This window comes from Macaca thibetana, chromosome 10, assembly GCF_024542745.1.
Source record: "Macaca thibetana thibetana isolate TM-01 chromosome 10, ASM2454274v1, whole genome shotgun sequence".
Taxonomy (NCBI): domain Eukaryota; kingdom Metazoa; phylum Chordata; class Mammalia; order Primates; family Cercopithecidae; genus Macaca; species Macaca thibetana.
This window is the reverse complement of record NC_065587.1, coordinates 66,157,060-66,176,864: the sequence shown is the minus strand read 5'-3', so window position 1 is coordinate 66,176,864 and position 19,805 is coordinate 66,157,060. Positions and strand designations below refer to the sequence as shown.

Here is a 19,805-nt window from a genome sequence, read left to right as displayed (position 1 = left end):
GGACTCTCCAGTACTGAGCCAGTCCACTCTGTGAATCTCTATCGTGGCAGCTGAATTCTCAGCCAAGATGGCAGCTACTGTGCCCACGTGTCACCACTCCCCATCCCATACCCTGGGTAGACATCACAAATCCATCTTGAGCACTTTTTTTTTTCTTTTTTTTTTTTGAGACAGCATCTCACTCTGTCACCCAGGCTGGAGTGCAGTTGCATGTTCACAGCTCACTGCAGCCTCAACTTCCCGGGCTCAAGTGATCCTCCTGCCTCAGCCTCTTGAATAGCTGGGACCATAGGTGTGTGCCACCATGTCCAGGTAATTTTTAATTATTTCTTGAGACTGGGTCTCCCTATGTTGCCCAGGCTGGTCTCAAACTCCTGGGTTCAAGCGGTCTTCCCATCTTGGCCTCCCAAAATGCTGAGATTACAGGTGCGAGCCGCCATGCCAGGCCAATCTTGGCACTTTTTTACAAGAATTTCTGATGCAGCCTCAAAATTCTTTTCAACCCAGAGGTCCAGGTGACTAACACTAATTGCTTGTAGTTGGTACTTGGTATAGTTTGGCTGTGTCCCCACTCAAATCTCATCTTGAATTATATCTCCCATAATTCCCACTGTTGTGGGAGGGACCTGGTAGGAGATAATTAAATCATGGCAGCAGTTTCTCCCATACTGTTCTTGTGGTAGTGAATAAGTCTCATGAGATCTGATGATTTTATGAGGAGACACCCCTTTTGCTTGGCTCTCGTTGTCTCTTTGCCTGCTGCCATCCATGTAAGACGGGACTTGCTCCTCCTTGCCTTCTGCCATGATTATGAGGCTTCCCCTGCCATTTGGAACTATAAGTCCAATTAAACCTCTTTCCTTTGTAGATTGCCCAGTCTTGGGTATGTCTTTCGCAATTCCAGGGCTAGATGATTCGTTCTTACTGCAGATCCCAGTAAGCTCAGCATATGATTTTTTTTTCTTAAGCTGAGAACTTCCATCCTTACATTTAAAAGAAGCACTTTACAGCTTCAGTTTGGCATATCCAAACTGCCAGCGTTACTACTCTTGCACTTTAGGCCATTATTTAGTAAAATGAGGGTTACTCGAACGAAAGCACTGAAACACCGTGACAATCCATCTGATAACTCCTAAGCTGGTAAGTGACTAACAGGTGGTAGAGGTATGTTGGACAAAGGGATGATTCACATCGCAGGTGGGATGGAACAGGATAGCATGAGATTTCATTAGGTCAATGGAAATTAAAAACTTATGAATTCTTTATTTCTGGAATTTTCTATTTAATACTGTCAGACCTTAGTTGGACAAGTGAAACTGCTGAAAGTAAAATCGCAGACAACCGTACTTAACTGGAGAAGATACTGCTTTGCTTCTGTGACCACAGAATTGACAGGTTGAAATTGAAAACAACTATTGCCTTCACGCTTTTAAGACAACTTCACATGATGTAAAGTTCAAGCATACCGGTATCCCATTCTAGCAATACATTTTTGAGCAGTGTTGCACACTTACTGTTATTTGTCTTACTGTTATACTACTCCTACAGAGCGCAGGCCAAGAAGACTACATTTCCCACCATGCCACACGCCCTTTGACCCCAGCTAGACCAAAAAGACGCGCCGGGGAGCGCCTGAAGCCGGAAGACTATAGCCTCCCGGCATGCAGCGCGCTTCCCTCCATTAGATTTGAGGTGCGGCCGGCGCGTTGCCCACCGGGAGTTGTAGTCAGCGGCGCGTTGCCCTGACGCCGGCCGGGCAGGGCGTGGGGGCCTGTAGGAGGTGGCGCGGCCGGGCCCAGCTGCGGGGCGGAGGCGGAGGCGGAGGAGAGGCCTGCGGCGGCAGGGAGCGGCGGGGCTGGGAGCGGGCGCCGGAGCCGAGCCGAGCCGAGCCGAGCCGGAGCGGGCGGCGAAGGCCGGCGCGGCGAGCAGCAACCATGTCGGTGTTCGGGAAGCTGTTCGGGGCTGGAGGGGGTAAGGCCGGCAAGGGCGGCCCGACCCCCCAGGAGGCCATCCAGCGGCTGCGGGACACGGAGGAGATGTTAAGCAAGAAACAGGAGTTCCTAGAGAAGAAAATCGAGCAGGAGCTGACGGCCGCCAAGAAGCACGGCACCAAAAACAAGCGCGGTGAGGCGGCCCGGCCCCTTCAGACTTCCCACGGGCTCCCCCCAGGATCCCTGGGCCCGGACTTCCCCCTTCGTGACTCACCTCGGGGTCTGGTCTGACCCTGGAACTCTCCGGGTCAGACTTCTTGCCGGGTCTGGGACCCCCTCTCCGACTCCCTTCAATGTCTTCGCGATCCCTGGACTTTTCCATCGTCAGACTTATTCTGCTCTCTCCTCTCACCCTCTCTCCACCCCGCGAGGCCCCTTCAGACCCAATCTCACAGCACTTTCCTCCGTCCTCACACTGTCCTTTCTCTTCCGCCTTTTTCTGCTCCCTTTGGCCTCACCCACCTGCCTAGCTACTGCCCCTGCCTGCTCCTCGGCTCATTTCTGCCCCCATCCCAGCATTTCTGTGCTTCCTGGTCCTACCTGTGCCCTCTCCCGGCTCCTCGGAGGAATCTGTGAGCTGCCCTTGGCGTCTCCGCCATCCTCTTAACTCAGAATTCTCGTTGAAAAGCCTCCTTGGTGGAGAGAAAAGGGGACTGGGGGAGAGGAGATCCCCTGATTCCTGCTTGTTCACTTGCTAAGTGAACTTGAGCAAGTTGCTGTCCCTTTGAGGCCTCAGTTTCCCCATCCGTCAGCCAGAGTTTGGCCTCAGTTGAGGCCTAAGGTGTCTTCTAGCGTTGTGATTCACTTTTTGTTGCCTCATAGCTTGGCCTTACCAAAGTTTCCCGTGGCGCAAGCCTTCACCCCGTGACTCACCGCTTCCCCATCCCTCTGAACCAGAAATAGAGACTCCCGACTCCTCCCCAGTCCCCACTACTGGGATTCAGGGCCCCGGCATCGAATCTTGAAGCACTGCTTACTTTACTTCCTGTTGTTGTATAGCTTTCTGGGCATTCTAAGTGTTTTGTGTTTTTCTTAAGTGAGATGAATGTGAAAATGCTTTAAAACTGTAAAGCTGTTTAGAAATGTTTGCTTTTTCTTGTTATGGCCGTGTGAGAGTGAAACACAGAACGACATCCCTTCCCCTTGAGAGGGGTTTAGAAGTGAAGTAATTCACTCAGAAGTCTGCTAGTGACTAACAGTGTGACCTTGAGCTAATTTACCCTTCTGAAAGGAAAATCATGGATTTACAGTGCTCAGCACATAGTAGGGGCTAAATCGATGTTTTCTGCATTCTAATAGGAGAACAAAATAGCCTATCTTGAGGATGCTTCTCTGCTGATAGTCAACAAATATTCTGGAAATTCTTTTTAGTGCCTGGTGCATGCGCTGTATTCATAGGGGTGAACAAAACACAGCCTCAACCCTAATGGGAGAGAAGACCGAAACAGGAAAATAAATGAAGAAAATACTGTCCGGGGGTGATAAGTACTAAACACACAAAAAGATGGTCTGATAGGGAGTGGTGGAGTGGGAGGGATGCCACTTGAGGTAGAATGGTCAGGGAAGGCTTCTTTGAAAAGGTAAAGTTTGAACTGAGTCTGGAGAAGGAACCAGCTCTGTAAAAATCTGGGGGAGGAGCCTTTCAGGCATGGAAAGCAGCATGGGAAAAGGCTCAGAGGTTGGCAGGTTGTAAGAAACAGAAGAGGGAGACCCCTGTGTCCGGAATGTAGTGCTTGGAGGGAGAGTGGTATGAAATAAAGGGGGCGGGGGTTGGACTTTGAACTTGTTGGTGAAGAGTTTGGATTTTATTCCAAGTGGATGAAAAGCTTTTGAAGGGTATTTTGCTGGAACGTGTCCTTATTGACAGGGTTTTTAAAACATCATCTGGCTGCTGTTTGGAGAGTGGGTGGGGGATGAGGGTGGGAGCAGGGAGAACAGTGAGGAGGCAGCTGCAGGGTCCATTTGTGGCCTGGACTCCAGCTTAGTTGTGGAGATGGGAACAGGGTTATATTTTGCTGTCTCTAGCTTTTTCCTCTGATGACTCTCCCTTAGTCCAGATCCTCTGTGGTCATCAGAGTCAGTGTTTTTACCTTTCTGCATTTTGGAATGCAGGAGGAAGGTGTCAGTTTACCATTCGCCTCTGATCTTTTGGTCTGGAGCTCGCTTAGTTTCCGCAGTTTTGTTTTTTCTTTTGAGACGGAGTCTTGCTCTGTCACCCAGGCTGGAGTACAGTGGCACGATCTCAGCTCACTGCAACCTCTGCCTCCTGGGTTCAAGTGATTCTCCTGCCTCAGCCTCCTGAGTAGCTGGGATTACAGGTGCGCGCCACCATGCCTGGCTAATTTTTGTATTTTTAGTAGAGATAGGGTTTCACCATATTGGTCAGGCTGGTCTCGAACACCTGACCTCGTGATCTGCCTGCCTCGGCCTCCCAAAGTGCTGGGATTATGGGCGTGAGCCATTGCGCCCAGCCATTTCTGCAGTTTTGGTGATTGAATTGACTTTCAAGGGGCTGTGGGAGAGCTCGTCAGCCGACTGCAGAGGACCAATCTCAGTTGTCAGACTTGCTGAAAACAGGCTGTCTTCCTGAGTTTGCTTGAGAGAATGGGAGCTACTGTAACCTACCCTTCTTTTTAGCATCCTCTGGGAGGAAGGTCTTAGTGTGGGGAGGTGAACACTACCACATTCAGTTAGTCTACTTATTCACCTGCCAGTATGCTGGGACCTTGAGAGTCAGAGATGAAAATACACTGTGCCAGCCCTTCAGGAACTCAGAATTGCAAGTGTAGGGTGGGAGTGTGTGTGCGTGAGAGAGAGAGAGCAGGAAATGATTATAACAGTGCAGAAACGTGAGTGTGTACATGGGCTGAGGCTGCAGAGGAGGAGGCATCTGTTTTGGGGGAAAGGATAAAGAAGACTTGGCAGAGGAAGGAGAATGTGAGGTGGGTCAGCAAGGAGTTGGGTGTGATTGGGAAGCAGGGACAGTGTCACCTCTGGAGTCTGTGGGTGGGAAAGGAGATAACACTGAGCCTGTAGTCTTTGGACCTTGACCTGGAAGTGGTGAGGAGCCCTTAGCTGTCCTTTATTGTTATTTATTTATTCATTTTAAGCAACAGGGTCTCGCTCTGACGCCCAGGCCGAAGTGCAGTGGTGCAATCATAGCTCACTGCAGCCTGCAACTCCTGGGCTCAAATGATCCTCTTACTTTAGCCTCCTGAGTAACTAGGACTTCAGGCATATACCTAGCTAATTCAAAACATTTTTTTTTTTGTCGGGACAAGGTCTCGCTGTGTTGTCCAGGCTGGTCTCAAACTCCTGGCCTCAAGCGATCGTCCCGTATTAGCCTCCCAAAGTGTTGGAAGCAGAGAGTCATCATATCTGCTTGGAATTTTGAAAGAGCACTCCAGCAGCAACTTAAAGGAAGAAGTGTAGACTGACCAGGAAGGGACTGGAGGCAAGAATCCCATACGGGGCAAGGTTAGCATCTTTCAGACCTGGGTTTGAGCCACAGCTTCATCATTTACTAGCTGTGTACCTGGGAGGCAGGTTACTCTGCACCTCAGATTCCTCCTCTACAAATCGGGGTACTAGCATCTGCCTGATTGGATGAAAATATATTATACATGCAAAGCTCTTAGGACAATGACTGCCATATGGTAAGTGACAGATAAATGCTTGTCATTATCATTATTACAAGGAGACTTGCAATTCTTCAGGTGAGAACAAAGGGCCTAGTATAGAAGCATGGGAAACTGGAAGAGAAATAATACATGTCTGAGACTTTTCTGAAGGAGAATCAAAAGGACTTGGTGATTTGTTGTAATTGTGGGAGTGGGCAGGACGAAGGAGAGAGGGGAGTGGAGGATGATTCCCCAGTTTATAGGTTGGGCAGCTGGTTGGATGGTGATGGCATTAATGAAGTTGGGAAACAGGAGAAGGAGTGGGTACTTCATAATTGTATAGTCCCTGTAAGTTTGGAAAACCCCTCAGCATCCACTGAGACTGTGAGGTCCACGAGGTAAGTTGTGATGGTCACATTCATCACTGTGTCCCCACCACCTGGCACAGTGCTTTGCACGTGGTTAATGGTCAGCATTTGTTAAATGAAAAAAAACAATCTTGTGGATAAGTTCTGTTATTCCCATTGTACAAGGGAGGAAAATGAGGCTCACGAGGGGACGAATTCAACTCAGAGACCAGTTCTTCTGTTGACTGTGGGCATCTTGTGTTGTTTACTCCCATGATGACCAAGGGTGTCATCATGGCCATCATCATGTTCATTAAACACTCAGTTCATTAAACACCCACCTGTGCAAGGTGTGGTGCTGAGTAGGGGAAAAAGAAGTGAAGGAGAAACAGGCCATTCCCTGCTAGGTGTGTAGCCAAATGTGGATGCTATCTTTGAGGCATACACTTTGGAAAGATGAAACAAACTTTAGAAGCTTTGAAACAGACCTCAGAAGCTTGAGAGTATTTGCAGCGTGTAGGTGTATCCCAGGTAGTGGTTCCAGTGAGGGGCCTAGAGCAAAATTTGGATTGCATGTTTTTTCCAAATTTCATTTCTTTTTCTTTAGTCACATATTCATTCTTTTTTTTTTTTTTTTTTTGAGACAAGAGTCTCCCTCTGTTGCCCAGGCCAGAGTGCAGTGGTGCGATCTCGGCTCACTGCAAGCTCCGCCTCCCGGGTTCATGCCATTCTCCTGCCTTACCCTCCAGAGTGGCTGGGACTACAGGCGCCTGCCAGCACGCCCGGCTAATTTTTGCATTTTTTAGTAGAGACGGGGTTTCATCGTATTAGCCAGGATGGTCTCGATCTCCTGACCTCGTGATCCGCCCGCCTCGGCCTCCCAAAGTGCTGGGATTACAGGCGTGAGCCACTGCGCCCGGCCTAGTCATATATTCATTCTTAAGCACATAGCAGGCCCTTACTGTGTCCTCGGCCCCATTCTTGGTGCTGAGAATGTAGATGTGAACCAGATGTGGTCTCTGCCATTCAAGGGACTTAAATATCATTTATGAAATAATATTCATCTCACATGGCTATGGTGAGGATCAGCTAAGATAATATATGAAAGAGTGTGGCAAATTGTGGATATTGAGTAAGTGTACTTTTCTGATAAAGTTATTGTTGGTCAGACTTCTTTGGTTTAGTTGTCAAATGGAAAAGTTTTTTCATTGAGAGCTGGATGGAAACCAAGATCAGAGTTTAGGTGAAGTGACAAAAATCACCCAAAACTAGGTCTTTTTTGGTACCTTTCTAAACAATGCCCATTGGTTTTTTTCCCTAAGAAAGGTGATCATACTTTTCTGGAGAACATGTGGGGAAAAAAAGAAAATAAAAAAATGGAAGATGATCAAATATCAAAGATTCTTTTATTTTTAAGTCTGATAACTAGCTAAGGAAATATCTACTCTAGATGGTTCAGATTGTCCTTTTTTTTTTTTTGGAGACGGAGTCTCGCTCTGTCGCCCAGGCTGGAGTGCAGTGGCCGGATCTCAGCTCACTGCAAGCTCCGCCTCCCGGGTCTACGCCATTCTCCTGCCTCAGCCTCCCGAGTAGCTGGGACTACAGGAGCCCGCCACCTCGCCCGGCTAGTTTTTTGTATTTTTTAGTAGAGACGGGGTTTCACTGTGTTAGCCAGGATGGTCTCGATCTCCTGACCTCGTGATCCGCCCGTCTCGGCCTCCCAAAGTGCTGGGATTACAGGCTTGAGCCACCGCGCCCGGCCCAGATTGTCCTTTTTTTCCTGTTTTAGTAAAGATGAAAACAGTTGTAGACAAGATCATAATTTTTTTTTTTTTTTTTTGAGACGGAGTCCCGCTGTGTCGCCCAGGGTGGAGTGCAGTGGCCAGATCTCAGCTCACTGCAAGCTCCGCCTCCCGGGTTTTTACGCCATTCTCCTGCCTCAGCCTCCCGAGTAGCTGGGACTACAGGCGCCCGCCACCTCGCCCGGCTAGTTTTTTGTATTATTTAGTAGAGACAGGGTTTCACCGTGTTAGCCAGGATGGTCTCGAACTCCTGACCTCGTGATCCGCCCGTCTCGGCCTCCCAAAGTGCTGGGATTACAGGCTTGAGCCACCGCGCCCGGCAAGATCATAATTTAACAAGAGAATTGTATAAGATTTGGAAATGGAGACTGGCGTCTAAAACACCCTACATTGGTACATTTCTGTGGATTTATGGATGCAAATCAGTTCATTTACAGGTTAATTTAGGTGTAGCTGAGAATGTCTGATGGATGCATAGAGGCCAGGAGCTCACAAGAGATATTTCTTCATTAAGTTGTGCTCATTGCTGGAGTGAGAGTGGTTTTCTCCTGTTTAATAAAGTCTCTCTAAAACATAAGCGTGTGTGAAGACACCGTAATAAGTTAAATTTATAGTGAACTTAACTATGGTTCTCTGGAATCAAGATCTCAGGTTGAAAAGCACAGTGTCTCAATGGGGCATGTGCCAGCAGGATCTCTTATCCTAGAGGCCCAGGGATAGAAAACTCGAAATCCACCCAGGGAACTGAGCAGTGGGAATTTCCCTCAGTGATGCTTAAGTTTCTTGTTTGGAAAAATGGTTGGCTAGGTTGAGTTTGGTTTACTTCTTAAGACAGATGGAGTACCAGAGGCCCTATGTGTTGACTATCCAAACATGCTGGTGCCTTTGATTCAAATGACAAAATCCTTATTTTGCCCCATTTGGCAGGTAGATTAGATATTTTTAAGTGCCTGCCAGAGTAGGTTTATAATGTGATTTGTAACTCAAGATAGATTTTGTTTGGAAGTTTAACTAAACGTGAAGACCTTTGAGCAGGACTGTTTTGCTTGGAGAAACCTTGAGTTGTCCAGAGTTGGGTTTCAGTGTGGAGGGAGGTCTTGGAGACCATCCTATGAAGATGTGTGCAAGCCAGCCATTTCTGAGGCATAGAACCAGGACCTAATTTGTTTACAGTGGTCTAGAGCCTTGGCATGGAGCCAGGGCCCACCAGGAGGAGGGGCAGAGCTATTGGGGCCTTGAGGATTTTCTTATGAAAACTTAGTCTTCTTGCTCAGAATTATTTTGTGTTGTGTCACTGTCTTTAAGAGTGTGTGAGACAGAGTATATTAGAAAACAACTGTAGTTGGTCATTTTGCAGATGGATGATTATATTTAGAAGGGGAAAATCTGAGCATAGCAATGGGAAACTACAGATCTAGCTGGTTATAGTACTGGTCTGTTTTTAAGCTGTTTGGCCCAAGTCAGCCATCATTTATTACGTGTCTTCTCGGAGGAAGGCAGTGTGGTGATGTGGGCAAAAGATTCCCAGTTTGAATGCAGCTTTCCCTCTCACCAGTAGTACCTTGGCAGTTACTTAGTTTCTCTCAGTCTCAATTCCCCCGTGTGTGAAAAGGGAAATACTACCAATGCTTACTTGTTAGGGCTCTTGTGAGGATATGGAATAAGTTGATGTATGTAGAATGCCTGGCAAATAGGCGAGATGAAACTGTTTCCTTGGCTTCCCAGGGATAGTCTTAGGGACAGTAAGGGTTTAAAGATAGATGAGACACTGCCTTCTCCCCACAAGGGCCCACACAGTTCATTGAGGAAGACACAAAGGTAAAAGTAACTATGAGAAAAGGCAAACCCCTAAGTTTACAAATGAAATGTTAGAGGAAAATACAGCAGGAAGAGTTTAATTCATCTCTGAGGTTGCAGGTTCATCTCACCCAGCTACCCATCCAATGCCCAGATTCCCTTTGTGGCATTCCTGCCAAGTGATTAACCTCTGATTGAACCCCTCTGTTGACAGGATTTGTATTAGGTGCCCTATCCCCCCACACTACAGCCTAGTCTGTCTCTGGATAGCTCCGACTGTAAAATCACCTTTCTTATTTGGGATTGATATCTGTCGTTCTGTAGTACCTACCTCTGCTACAGGTTGGGATGGTAGCTTCATAGGGAAGCAGCCTGGGCTGGTGAAAAGAATGTGGGATTTGGGGACAGAAGGGTTGGGGCAAATCCCAGCTTTGACACTAGACATTTGTGAACTAGAAAACGGGTCGTGATTTCTGCCTCTTGGGGCCACAGAGAACAGGTCTGATCCCCCTTCTCTACATGACAGATCAAGGACGATTGTGCTTATGTTTAAGCCTGCACTTCTCTAGGACAGCCCTTCTACATTTCATTGACTGTCCATTTTCTGGTGCTTCTGTTCCTTCCTTTTTACCCTCCTTTGGATATGCTGCTATTTACCAGTGTTGCTCTTTTTTTTTTTTTGAGACGGAGTTTTGCTCTGTTGCCGGGGCTGGAGTGCAGTGGTGCAGTGGCGCCATCTGAGCTCACTGCAACCTGCGCCTCTCGGGTTCAAGTGATTCTACTGCCTCAGCCTCCTGAGTAGCTGAAACTACAGGCATGCGCCACCAAGCCCAGCTAATTTTTTTGTACTTTCAGTAGAAATGAGGTTTCACCATGTTAGCCAGACTGGTCTTGAACTCCCGACCTCAACTAATTCGCCCGCCTTGGCCTCCCAAAGTGCTGGGATTACGGGTGTGAGCCACCGTGCCCGGCCAATGTTGCTCTTAAGGTGTGGAGTGGACATAGCTGAATAATCTGAATATTCTAGCCAAAGTCTGAGCAGGACAACCCCAGAACATGCAGGGCCAAGCCATTTGTTTAGGAACTAGTTTGGTTACGTGTGCTCTTGAGCCCTGATACTTCCAGTATCACTGAGACAGGGAAAAGTGATCGTATTTTCCTGTGGCTTATTCAGTAGTAAAGGGATGAGCATCTAGGAACCCCTAAAGTTTGTTTGGTCCTTCTTAAGGAGTCTTAGCTGAAGGATTGAATGATTTAAGTTCTTAACAAGAGCATCTGGCTGGCTTGATTCCCCAACAGCTGATATTTCTAGCTCTACCTCCTCCCTCTTCCTTAAAGGGCAAAGCTGGCTTGGAGGGTTTTTTTGAGTGATAAAGTAAAGCTATACATCCCTCTGGTTGTGGTTGTTTAGCTCAAAAGGCCAGTGATATGGTATAGTGGAAAAGGTGCTAGCTTTGGGGTGAGAAGGCCTGACTTCACATTCCACCTCTGCCACTTGCTAGTTTAGTAATCCAGGGTAAGCCTCCTCATATCTCTAAACAACAGCTTCTTTAGCTACAAAAAGGAATACAGAATTGACTACACAAGCTTTCTGCTCAAAGTGTGGTCTATGGAAACATCTGGGACATTGTTAGAAATGTGGACTCTTAGGCCCCATCCTGACCTACTGAAGCAGAACCTGCATTTTATGAGGTGCTCAGGTGGTTTGTATGCCCATCAAAGTTTGAGAGATTTTGAAACAGATTTGGATATTTTGCAGTTTGGGGACTCTGATGTTGAGATCCCAAATCTTTGATCTTAATGCTGTATAGGTACACATTTGTGTTTAATTTCAGTTGATCCATTTTCAAAGATGGTGGCTGGAAACTTTTGCTTCACTCATGAATCTATTTGATAGGTAAGTATGTAGTAATTTGAACTGTGTGCCAGATACTGTCCTAGTTGCTGGGTAAACGCAGATGAAGACAGGTCATTGCCTCTGAGGTGCTTATAATCTAGCCAAGTGACACAAGTAAACAGATAACCAGGATACAGTGCGATTTGTTCTCGAAGCATATTCAGGATTCAGTTTGTGACATGCACCAGAGGGGAACTGGAACAACTTCATTGTGGGGGCTGGGGGACTTCAATTTATGTTTTATTGAGTAGTTATTTTGGGGAGTAATGAAATGTTAGAACAGAAAGGAACTCAAAATGTATGAGTGCTTGAAACTTTAGATTAATAGGAAAAGTTTTTTGAGAAAGAAAAACCAGGAATGTGGAACTATTTGCAGTACTTTTAAAAAGTACTTTATTTGAATCAGAAGCCCCTTGGTGGGGACATGAGAATGGGTCAGTGTTTAAGTTGATCATAAAATAATTAGCTTTGGAATACTAAATTTAAAGTATAGTTTATTCTGATAATTAATTTGCTTAATTATTCAGTTAATGATTCAGTTAAAATTGTCTTCCTAAGAAAGGAAGTAGGAACTAAGAAACCTGAGTAGTGGATTCTCTACTGTCTGCATAAGCAATCATTATAAATTCCTGGTTTATAATCTTTATAAGATCTAATAGTTGTATAAATAAAAATAAGACTTTACATGTGTGTAGCCCAGCCACTATTCCCTGCAGAGGTTTGGAGACGAGTTGCTACCCAGACTAGGATTTACTCTGTGACTCCCCCATTAGGGTGAGGAATTTGATCAACATGGTGTGTCCCAGAGTTCCCTGGACTTGGAGACATTGACTGACAAGGCTGACATTTAAAACCCAGATTAGGCTGGGCATGGTGACTCACACCTGTAATCCCAGCACTTTGGAAGGTGAGGTGGAAAGATAACTTGAGGCTAGGAGTTTGAGACCAACATGGGCATCAAAGCGAGACCCCATCTCTATTTTTAAAAAAAAGTTAAAATAAAGCCCAGATTATTGCTAGTTTCTTTCTTTCTTTCCTTTCTTTTCTTTCTTTCTCCTTCCTTCCTTCCTTCCTTCCTTCCTTCCTTCCTCCCTCCCTCCCTCCCTCCCTCCCTCCTACCTCCCTCCCTCCTCCCTCCCTTCCTTCCCTTCCTTCCCTTCCTTTTCTTTCTTTCTTCCAGTCTTGCTGTCGCCCAGGCGGGGAGTATGGTGGCAAGATCTTGGCTCACTATAACTTCTGCCTTTCGGTCTGAAGCCATCCTCCCACCTCAACCTCCTGAGTAGCTGGGACAGCAAGTGTGCACCACCATGCCCAACTAAATTTTTGTATTTTTTTTTTTTTGTAGAGACGGGGTTTTGCCGTGTTGCCCAGGCTGGTCTCAAACTGCTGAGCCCAAGGTGTCCACCCACTTTGGCCTTCTAAGGTTTTGGGATTACAGGCGTGAGCCACTGCACGCGGCCTATTGCTATTTTATTTATTTATTTTTTTGGAGACGGAGTCTCGCCCTGTTGCCCAGGCTGGAGTGCAGTGGTGTGATCTTGACTCACTGCAACCTCCACCTCCCGAGTTGAAATGATTCTCCTGCCTCAACCTCATGAGTAGCTGGCGTTGCAGGCACATACCACCACACCCAGCTAATTTTTGTATTTTTAGTAGAGACGGAGATTTCACCATGTTGGCCAGGCTGGTCTCGAACTCCTGACCTCAGGTGATCCACCCACCTTGGCCTCTCAAAATACTGGGATTATAGGCGTGAGCCACCGCCCCCAGCCTACTCTCTTAATTCTCTATCAGGTAAACTAGTTGCTTTCATCTCTCCAAAGCATGTTCTCAGAATTTTGCACATAGGCAGTGTGTCATTGCAGATGCTTGGCAAGTCTGGAGTTAGGACTTTGGGCGTCAACTTGTAATGGACTCCGATAGCCTTCTGTGGCCTTGTCTAAGGAGGGAACTGATATCAGCCTGGCATTCAGCTTGCTTCTCCTAGCTGACAGGGCTGCAGGGCTTACAGCTGCGGACAGCCCTCATGGTTAGATTTTAGAGGTAATTTTGGAGGTGTAAAGGACACAGCAATATAGGCCCAGTTAAGTAATTTTCTTTCTTTTTTCTTTTCTTTTTTTTTGAGATGCAGTCTCGCTCTGTCACCCAGGCTGGAGTGCAGCGGTGCAATCTGGGCTCACTGCAAGCTCCACCTCCCAGGTTCACGCCATTCTCCTGCCTCAGCCTCCTGAGTAGCTGGGACTACAGGCGCCCACCACCATGCCCAGCTAATTTTTTGTATTTTTAGTAGAGACGGGTTTCACTGTGTTAGCCAGGATGGTCTCGATCTCCTGACCTCATGATCCACCCGCCTCGGCCTCCCAAAGTGCTGGGATTACAGGCGTGAGCCACCACGCCCGGCCCAGTTAAGTAATTTTCATTGTGCTTAAAAACATTGTATTTCAAAGAAAAAAAATTTTTTTCAGAAAAGGTATCCTCAGGAAATGAAAACATTTCCCCCAGGCCGGGCGCGGTGGCTCAAGCCTGTAATCCCAGCACTTTGGGACGCCGAGACGGGCGGATCACGAGGTCAGGAGATCGAAACCATCCTGGCTAACACGGTGAAACCCCGTCTCTATTAAGAAATACAAAAAACTAGCCGGGCGAGGTGGCGGGCGCCTGTAGTCCCAGCTACTCGGGAGGCTGAGGCCGGAGAATGGCGTGAACCCGGGAGGCGGAGCTTGCAGTGAGCTGAGATCTGGCCACTGCACTCCAGCCTGGGCGACAGAGCGAGACTCCGTCTCAAAAAAAAAGAAAACATTTCCCCCATCTTTGGGAAATGCCGTGTACTTTACAAACTTCATCGTGTGTGAGTGGTATTGTTCCATTTTAGAGATGAGAAAGTCGAGGTTCAGATTATATGAGTCACTGGGCAGATCTAGCTCTGTGACTTGGGGATCCTGAGGTGGGCTGTATCACAGTGGATTTTCTGGTGTGTTTGGTATTCCGTAGGATCTCAGCTCTGTCGCCCAGGTTGGAGTGCAGTGGCGTGATCATGGCTTACTGCAGCCTGGACATCCTGAGCTCAAGTGATCCTCCCACCTCGGCCTCCTGAGTAGCTGGTACTATAGGCATGCACCACCAAGCTTGGCTAATATTATATTTTATTTTATTTTTCTGACAGGGTCTCACTCTGTAGCCCAGGCTGGAGTGCAGTGGAACGATCTAGGCTCATTGCAACCTCCGCCTCCCAGATTCAAGCAATTCGTTTATCTCAGCCTCCCGAGTATCTGGGATTATAGGCGCGTGCCAACACACCCGGCTAATTTTTGTATTTTTAGTAGAGACAGGGTTTCACCATATTGGCTGGTCTCAAACTGCTGACCTCAGGTGATCCACCCGCCTCGGCTTCCTAAAGTGCTGGGATTACAGATGTGAGCCACTGCACCCGGCCTAATTTTTTATTTTTTATAGAGAGGGGAGTCTCACTATATTGCCCAGGCTGTTCTTGAACTCCTGGGCTCAAGCATCTTCCCACCTTGGCCTCCCAAAGAGTTGGGATTACAGGGATGAGTAACCACACCCACCCCAGATTGCTATAATCCTTGAGCGCTTGTAATTTATCAATAGAATCTTGTCATTGGAAATCAATTTTTATAATATTTCCTGTACAATGTGAGCACCTATCCTTATTCTGCAGAGGAGTACTTCACAGTGTTTTATGGCTTCCAAAGAACTTTCACATACATAATCTGGTTTTGAAACTCAGAGAAGCCTTCTGTAGGGCAGATTATGATTTTTAGCCCCGTTTTTTTTCCTTTTAAAGAAAGGAAGAAACTAAGGCTCAAAACAATTAAATGGTGTTCCTAGAGGCAGAGTCAAGGCTAGAGCCCTTCTTGAGGCTCCAAGGCTAGTGCGTTTCTGCCACTCTGTGCATCCACCCTGGCTCCTTCCTGTTAATGCTGCATTTCAGATTCCCCCCAGCTTCAGCAGGGCTGTGTCAGTAGTGGGTGTGGTCAGTCAGGTTGAGGAGGACAAGGTTGGGGTTGTGGTGTGGGGGCCTCAAGAGTGACTGGACCGTGTTATACACAGCGGGACTAGTGCCAAGGAGAAGACCAAGAGGAGACTGTTGTTACATTCTGGAATGGTTTGAGAGCCTTTATTCACTCGTCTTCATTCATTCAGTTTGCTACAACATCAACATTGTGCATTTCCCTGCCAGGTTTCCGTCTTTTCCCACAATAAGCTCATTTTCTCTGTGGCCTCTAGAGTAGGGTTTCTCAACCTTGACTATTGACATTTTGGACTGGATAATTTTTTTGTTGTGTGGGACTGTCTTGTGTATTGTAGGATGTTTAGCAGTAGCTTTGGCCTCTACCTACTAGATGTTCTTAATACCTCCCTATCCAGTTGTGACAATAAAAATGTCTCCAAATATTGCTGAATGTCCCCGAAAGGGTGGGGGGAGGGTGGCAGAAGCTCCTAGGTTGAGAACCATTGCTCTAGGGCTTGTCAAGCCACTGCAAATAGAGCTCTAGAGTATCAGAGGCTGGTCTAAGGATAAGGGGTCATAAAGAGCAGGGCCGGGGGAAGTCTACTAGGTACTTTTCACCCTACCATTTTGTTATTCTGCTCGGGAAACCAAGATCTAGAAACTTAGCCAAGGACCACCTGGCTCTGCTTTCTGGAAGTCTGGCTAGGGCTGGGAATCCCTCCCACCCAGGACTCTTTGATCAACCCATAGTCCCTAGTCTTTTCAGGTTGAATAACCCTTTTCTAGTTTCAAAAAATATCGAGAATGGGTGTATGATAATGGTTGTACTTTTAATACCTGTTAATTCCGAAGATCAGATATTAATACAAAATTCCCTTCATCCGATATTCAGTATATAGCCACTGTCTTTCTTCCCTATGTCTGTGTCTGTGTAAGTGGTAAATTTACACACATGGTAGTTGTTTTTATTATTGTGTGATACATTCATCATTTCGTTTCAGGCAGGGCACAGGTGGGCACATTCACAGAGCGCTGGAGTGACCACTGTGAACCCCATGAGCTCACAACCCATAGGTTGGGAACTTATTGACGTATTATACTAGGAGACTTGAGAGAACAGCAGACCTGAAACTCGGCTTTTCCTGAAACCATGAGCTGTCTTCACACTTGAGATGGAAATCTCCACACTCTGGAAATGAAAAGCCGACAGGCTACCCAGAGTGCTCAGTGCTGCTCTCTCAACAGCTATACACTAGGGCATTTGTGATAAAAGAAGAGGCATTTGGCTGGAAACAAGCTTTAAGTTTCTAGCATTAGTTGGTAAATGGTGCATGGGTCTAAGGGGAGTTTAAAATAATGGCCTTTAACTTGGGAATCTGTGTTTGCAAACCCTCTCATCTCAAAGCACTGAGCTTCTCTGACAAGAACCTTTATTCTTATTTCAGAAGTAAGAAGCAGAGAGGCCAAGGCCACACAAAGGGTCCCTGAAAAAGAGCCAGCTCCTCCCAGGTTTAGGAGATGGACCGGTGGTTGGCATCACAGGGTGGAGCTGTTTGTTTTTATCAGGTGATGGTGGGAAAAGGAAGAAAGGTTGTTAAGTTCCACCCAGTTTGGCAAACATTTTGAGTGTTTACTGTGAAAGACTCAATTTGAAGGGATGGTGTGGGTCATAGTTCTTACCCTCTAGGAGCTCCCGGTCTGGTGAGGGCTGTAGAGAAAGACAGTGCATAACTCTCTGTAAAATAAGGCACGCCTACCATTGCTATTTAGTCAAAGTATGGTAGGAGAAGGAAGGAGGAAGAAGTGAATTCCAGCTGGGAGACTCTAGGGTAGCGCCAGGGGGATGGCAGGGGTTCTGAGCTGGGACTTGATGAATGGGATTTGGGAAGGAGGAGGCCGGCAGGACCATTTGAGGCAGAGGGGACTGTGGGACCCAAGGTACAGAGATTAGCATGTGCTGTGTTTGTGTGTGGGAGGGTTGAGGGGTTATGGAGTATAGATGAGGGTTGGTGGTGGCTCAGGTGGAGTGAGAGTGTGGGTTGCAGCCTCCCTGAGGAGCCCTGGATGCCAAGCTGAGGAATCTGTGTTAGTCTGAATTTAGTGAGGCACATGCCAAATGGACACTTTCTGTCTGTAGAGAGCAGTTTGCTGGGACCAGCAGCCATCTCCCTACAGCACTCAGGTGAAGTTTCCCATTGGTAGGCTGTCTGTCTATTACTGTCTGAGGGAACAAGGTGTGTCTGGGGGCTGTTCCCTTATAAGGAAGTCCATCAGTCACTACCGTTTCTCTTGTTTGTTCTCCCTGTTCCCCTTCTGCTTTATTTGAAGTCCAGCCATTCTGGGCAGCTTGGTAGAGGCAGAACAGCAATTTTTCTGTTTTCAGAGTATCTCAGGTTGCATGCCAAAGGTAAGCAGGCAAATCCTCTTTGCTTAAACTAGCTTGACCCAGCCTCATTTATTAATCAGGTCCTTGGCTAATATTGCGCATTTCACTCCCAGCTGGCTCGCTGGCTAACTCAATTAGTTGTGATCTTTGGGATTGTTTAATCTTCCTTTCATGTTTATCTTTGGTTCAAAAGAAAGCTAGTTATTCTTTTTGGTTGATGACAGTGACCTGTATTTCTGAGGCCATACATTTCAGGCCATACAGTTCAGCCCAGGCTTGATCTATCCCATTCCCAAAACTCTGAGAATGAACTCTTCCCCTCTTCCCCGTTTCCGGAGTTCCTGGCCTCCTGTTAGCTGTCCTATCCCTGGGTGTTCCCTCCATTGCCCAGATTGGTCTGGCAGACACCTAAGACTTCGAGACGCTGCACACTAGTTCAGACTCTGTCACTGTATATCTTTGGACAAGTAAGGGCCTTCCTACCTCTGGGCCTTTGTTTTGTCAACAACAGAATGGGAAACTGGATTAAATGAGTGCTAAGATTTCTCTGCTGTAACATTCAACAAGTGCCACATTACAGTAACCTTACCCTCCAGACAGCCAGGTGTTGCTCTAAGCAGTTTCACTGCATAAAAAGATGGAGTAACTCAGCCTTCATCTTATCTACTAACAGCTTAGGTACATGCCTGCTTATTGTAAAAGTTGAGGTCAGCCATAGGCTGTTTTGTAGAAGGTACTGGATATTTTTCTATTTTGATTCCTTCGGTCAGAGGCCAGAACTGAATAATGGTTTTTAGCTGCTCCCCTGATCCTGCATCCAGGCAAGCAGCACAGATGCTGGAGGGCATCTCTTCTGGTACCTGAGCCTTGTTTGGATCAGTAGCCTGCCTCTGACTTTACTGCCAGTGTTTTGGCAAATCAGAGGCACAAATTTCTGTTGGGGCTCGGCAGGTTCACGCCCTACTGGACAAACCCCCAGCAGTGACCAGTTAAGCACACTGGGGTAAGACTTGTGATAGGACTTGACTTCCTCACCTGCCCACCTTTGGGGCCACAGGATGTAGGGGATTTGTCTCCTGTGTAAGGATAGTGAAGAAAGGAACCAGTTGCTAAGGGCTGGCCTGACTTGAGTCATTTTAATTCAATCTGCTTTTTAGGATGGCGATCGAAGAGAAAATCAATGATCCTGGTGGTGTCAGAAAGAACAGCGGGGCCGGGTGCGGTGGCTCAAGCCTGTAATCCCAGCACTTTGGGAGGCCGAGACGGGCGGATCACGAGGTCAGGAGATCAAGACCATCCTGGCTAACACGGTGAAACCCTGTCTCTACTAAAAAATACAAAAAACTAGCCGGGCGAGGTGGCGGGCGCCTGTAGTCCCAGCTACACAGGAGGCTGAGGCAGGAGAATGGCGTGAACCCGGGAGGCGGAGCTTGCAGTGAGCCGAGATCCAGCCACTGCACTCCAGCCCGGGCGACAGAGCGAGACTCCGTCTCAAAAAAGAAAAAAAAAAAAAAAAAAAAAAGGAACAACGGGCTTTTCTGCAAAGGCCTCATGTGCTTAGCGTAAGTCCTGGCTCCATCGTGAGCAGCTAAGCCTCTTAGGAATATGGTAAACATTTACCCACCTGGTTCTAAATTAGGCCCTTTAAAACCTCAAGTCTCCACTAGTGACATTAAAACAGCCCTCTCCCTTTTATTAACCTGCCCAGTACATTGCTGTCTCCTAAGCAGTTCTGGAAGATCAAACTTTAGTGCTCATCTTGTCCATACAGAGGGAAATCCCAGGCCCAGAGAGGTGAGGTGACCTATTAAGAGTAATACAGCTCATTGAAGGGAAAGCTGAGACTGGAACTCATGGCTCTTATCTCCTCATTCCAGTGAATTCTGCTGTGGCCTCATCTGCTTCTCAACAGACGCTGTGGTAAATGTGGCCAACCCTGCCAGAATAGTTTTGAAAATAAAGTTAAAGTGCCATGCAGAAAGCCAGCTGACA

General features: G+C 47.1%; 2 protein-coding genes across 4 annotated transcripts in view; both read left to right on the top strand.

Moving 5' to 3' along the window:
* RALY (RALY heterogeneous nuclear ribonucleoprotein) overlaps positions 1-19,805 on the top strand; it is a 414,018-nt gene that overhangs the window by 146,879 nt on the left and 247,334 nt on the right. The gene's annotated exons all lie outside the window — the stretch shown is intronic.
* The window catches only part of CHMP4B (charged multivesicular body protein 4B), a 264,810-nt gene continuing 246,750 nt past the window's right edge, over positions 1,746-19,805 (top strand). For all 3 annotated transcript variants that reach the window (XM_050807299.1, XM_050807301.1, XM_050807300.1), the window contains exon 1: positions 1,746-2,124. In XM_050807299.1, coding sequence (XP_050663256.1) covers positions 1,935-2,124 — 190 coding nt within the window. In that variant the 5' untranslated portion in view covers positions 1,746-1,934. The remainder of the gene's footprint in view (positions 2,125-19,805) is intronic.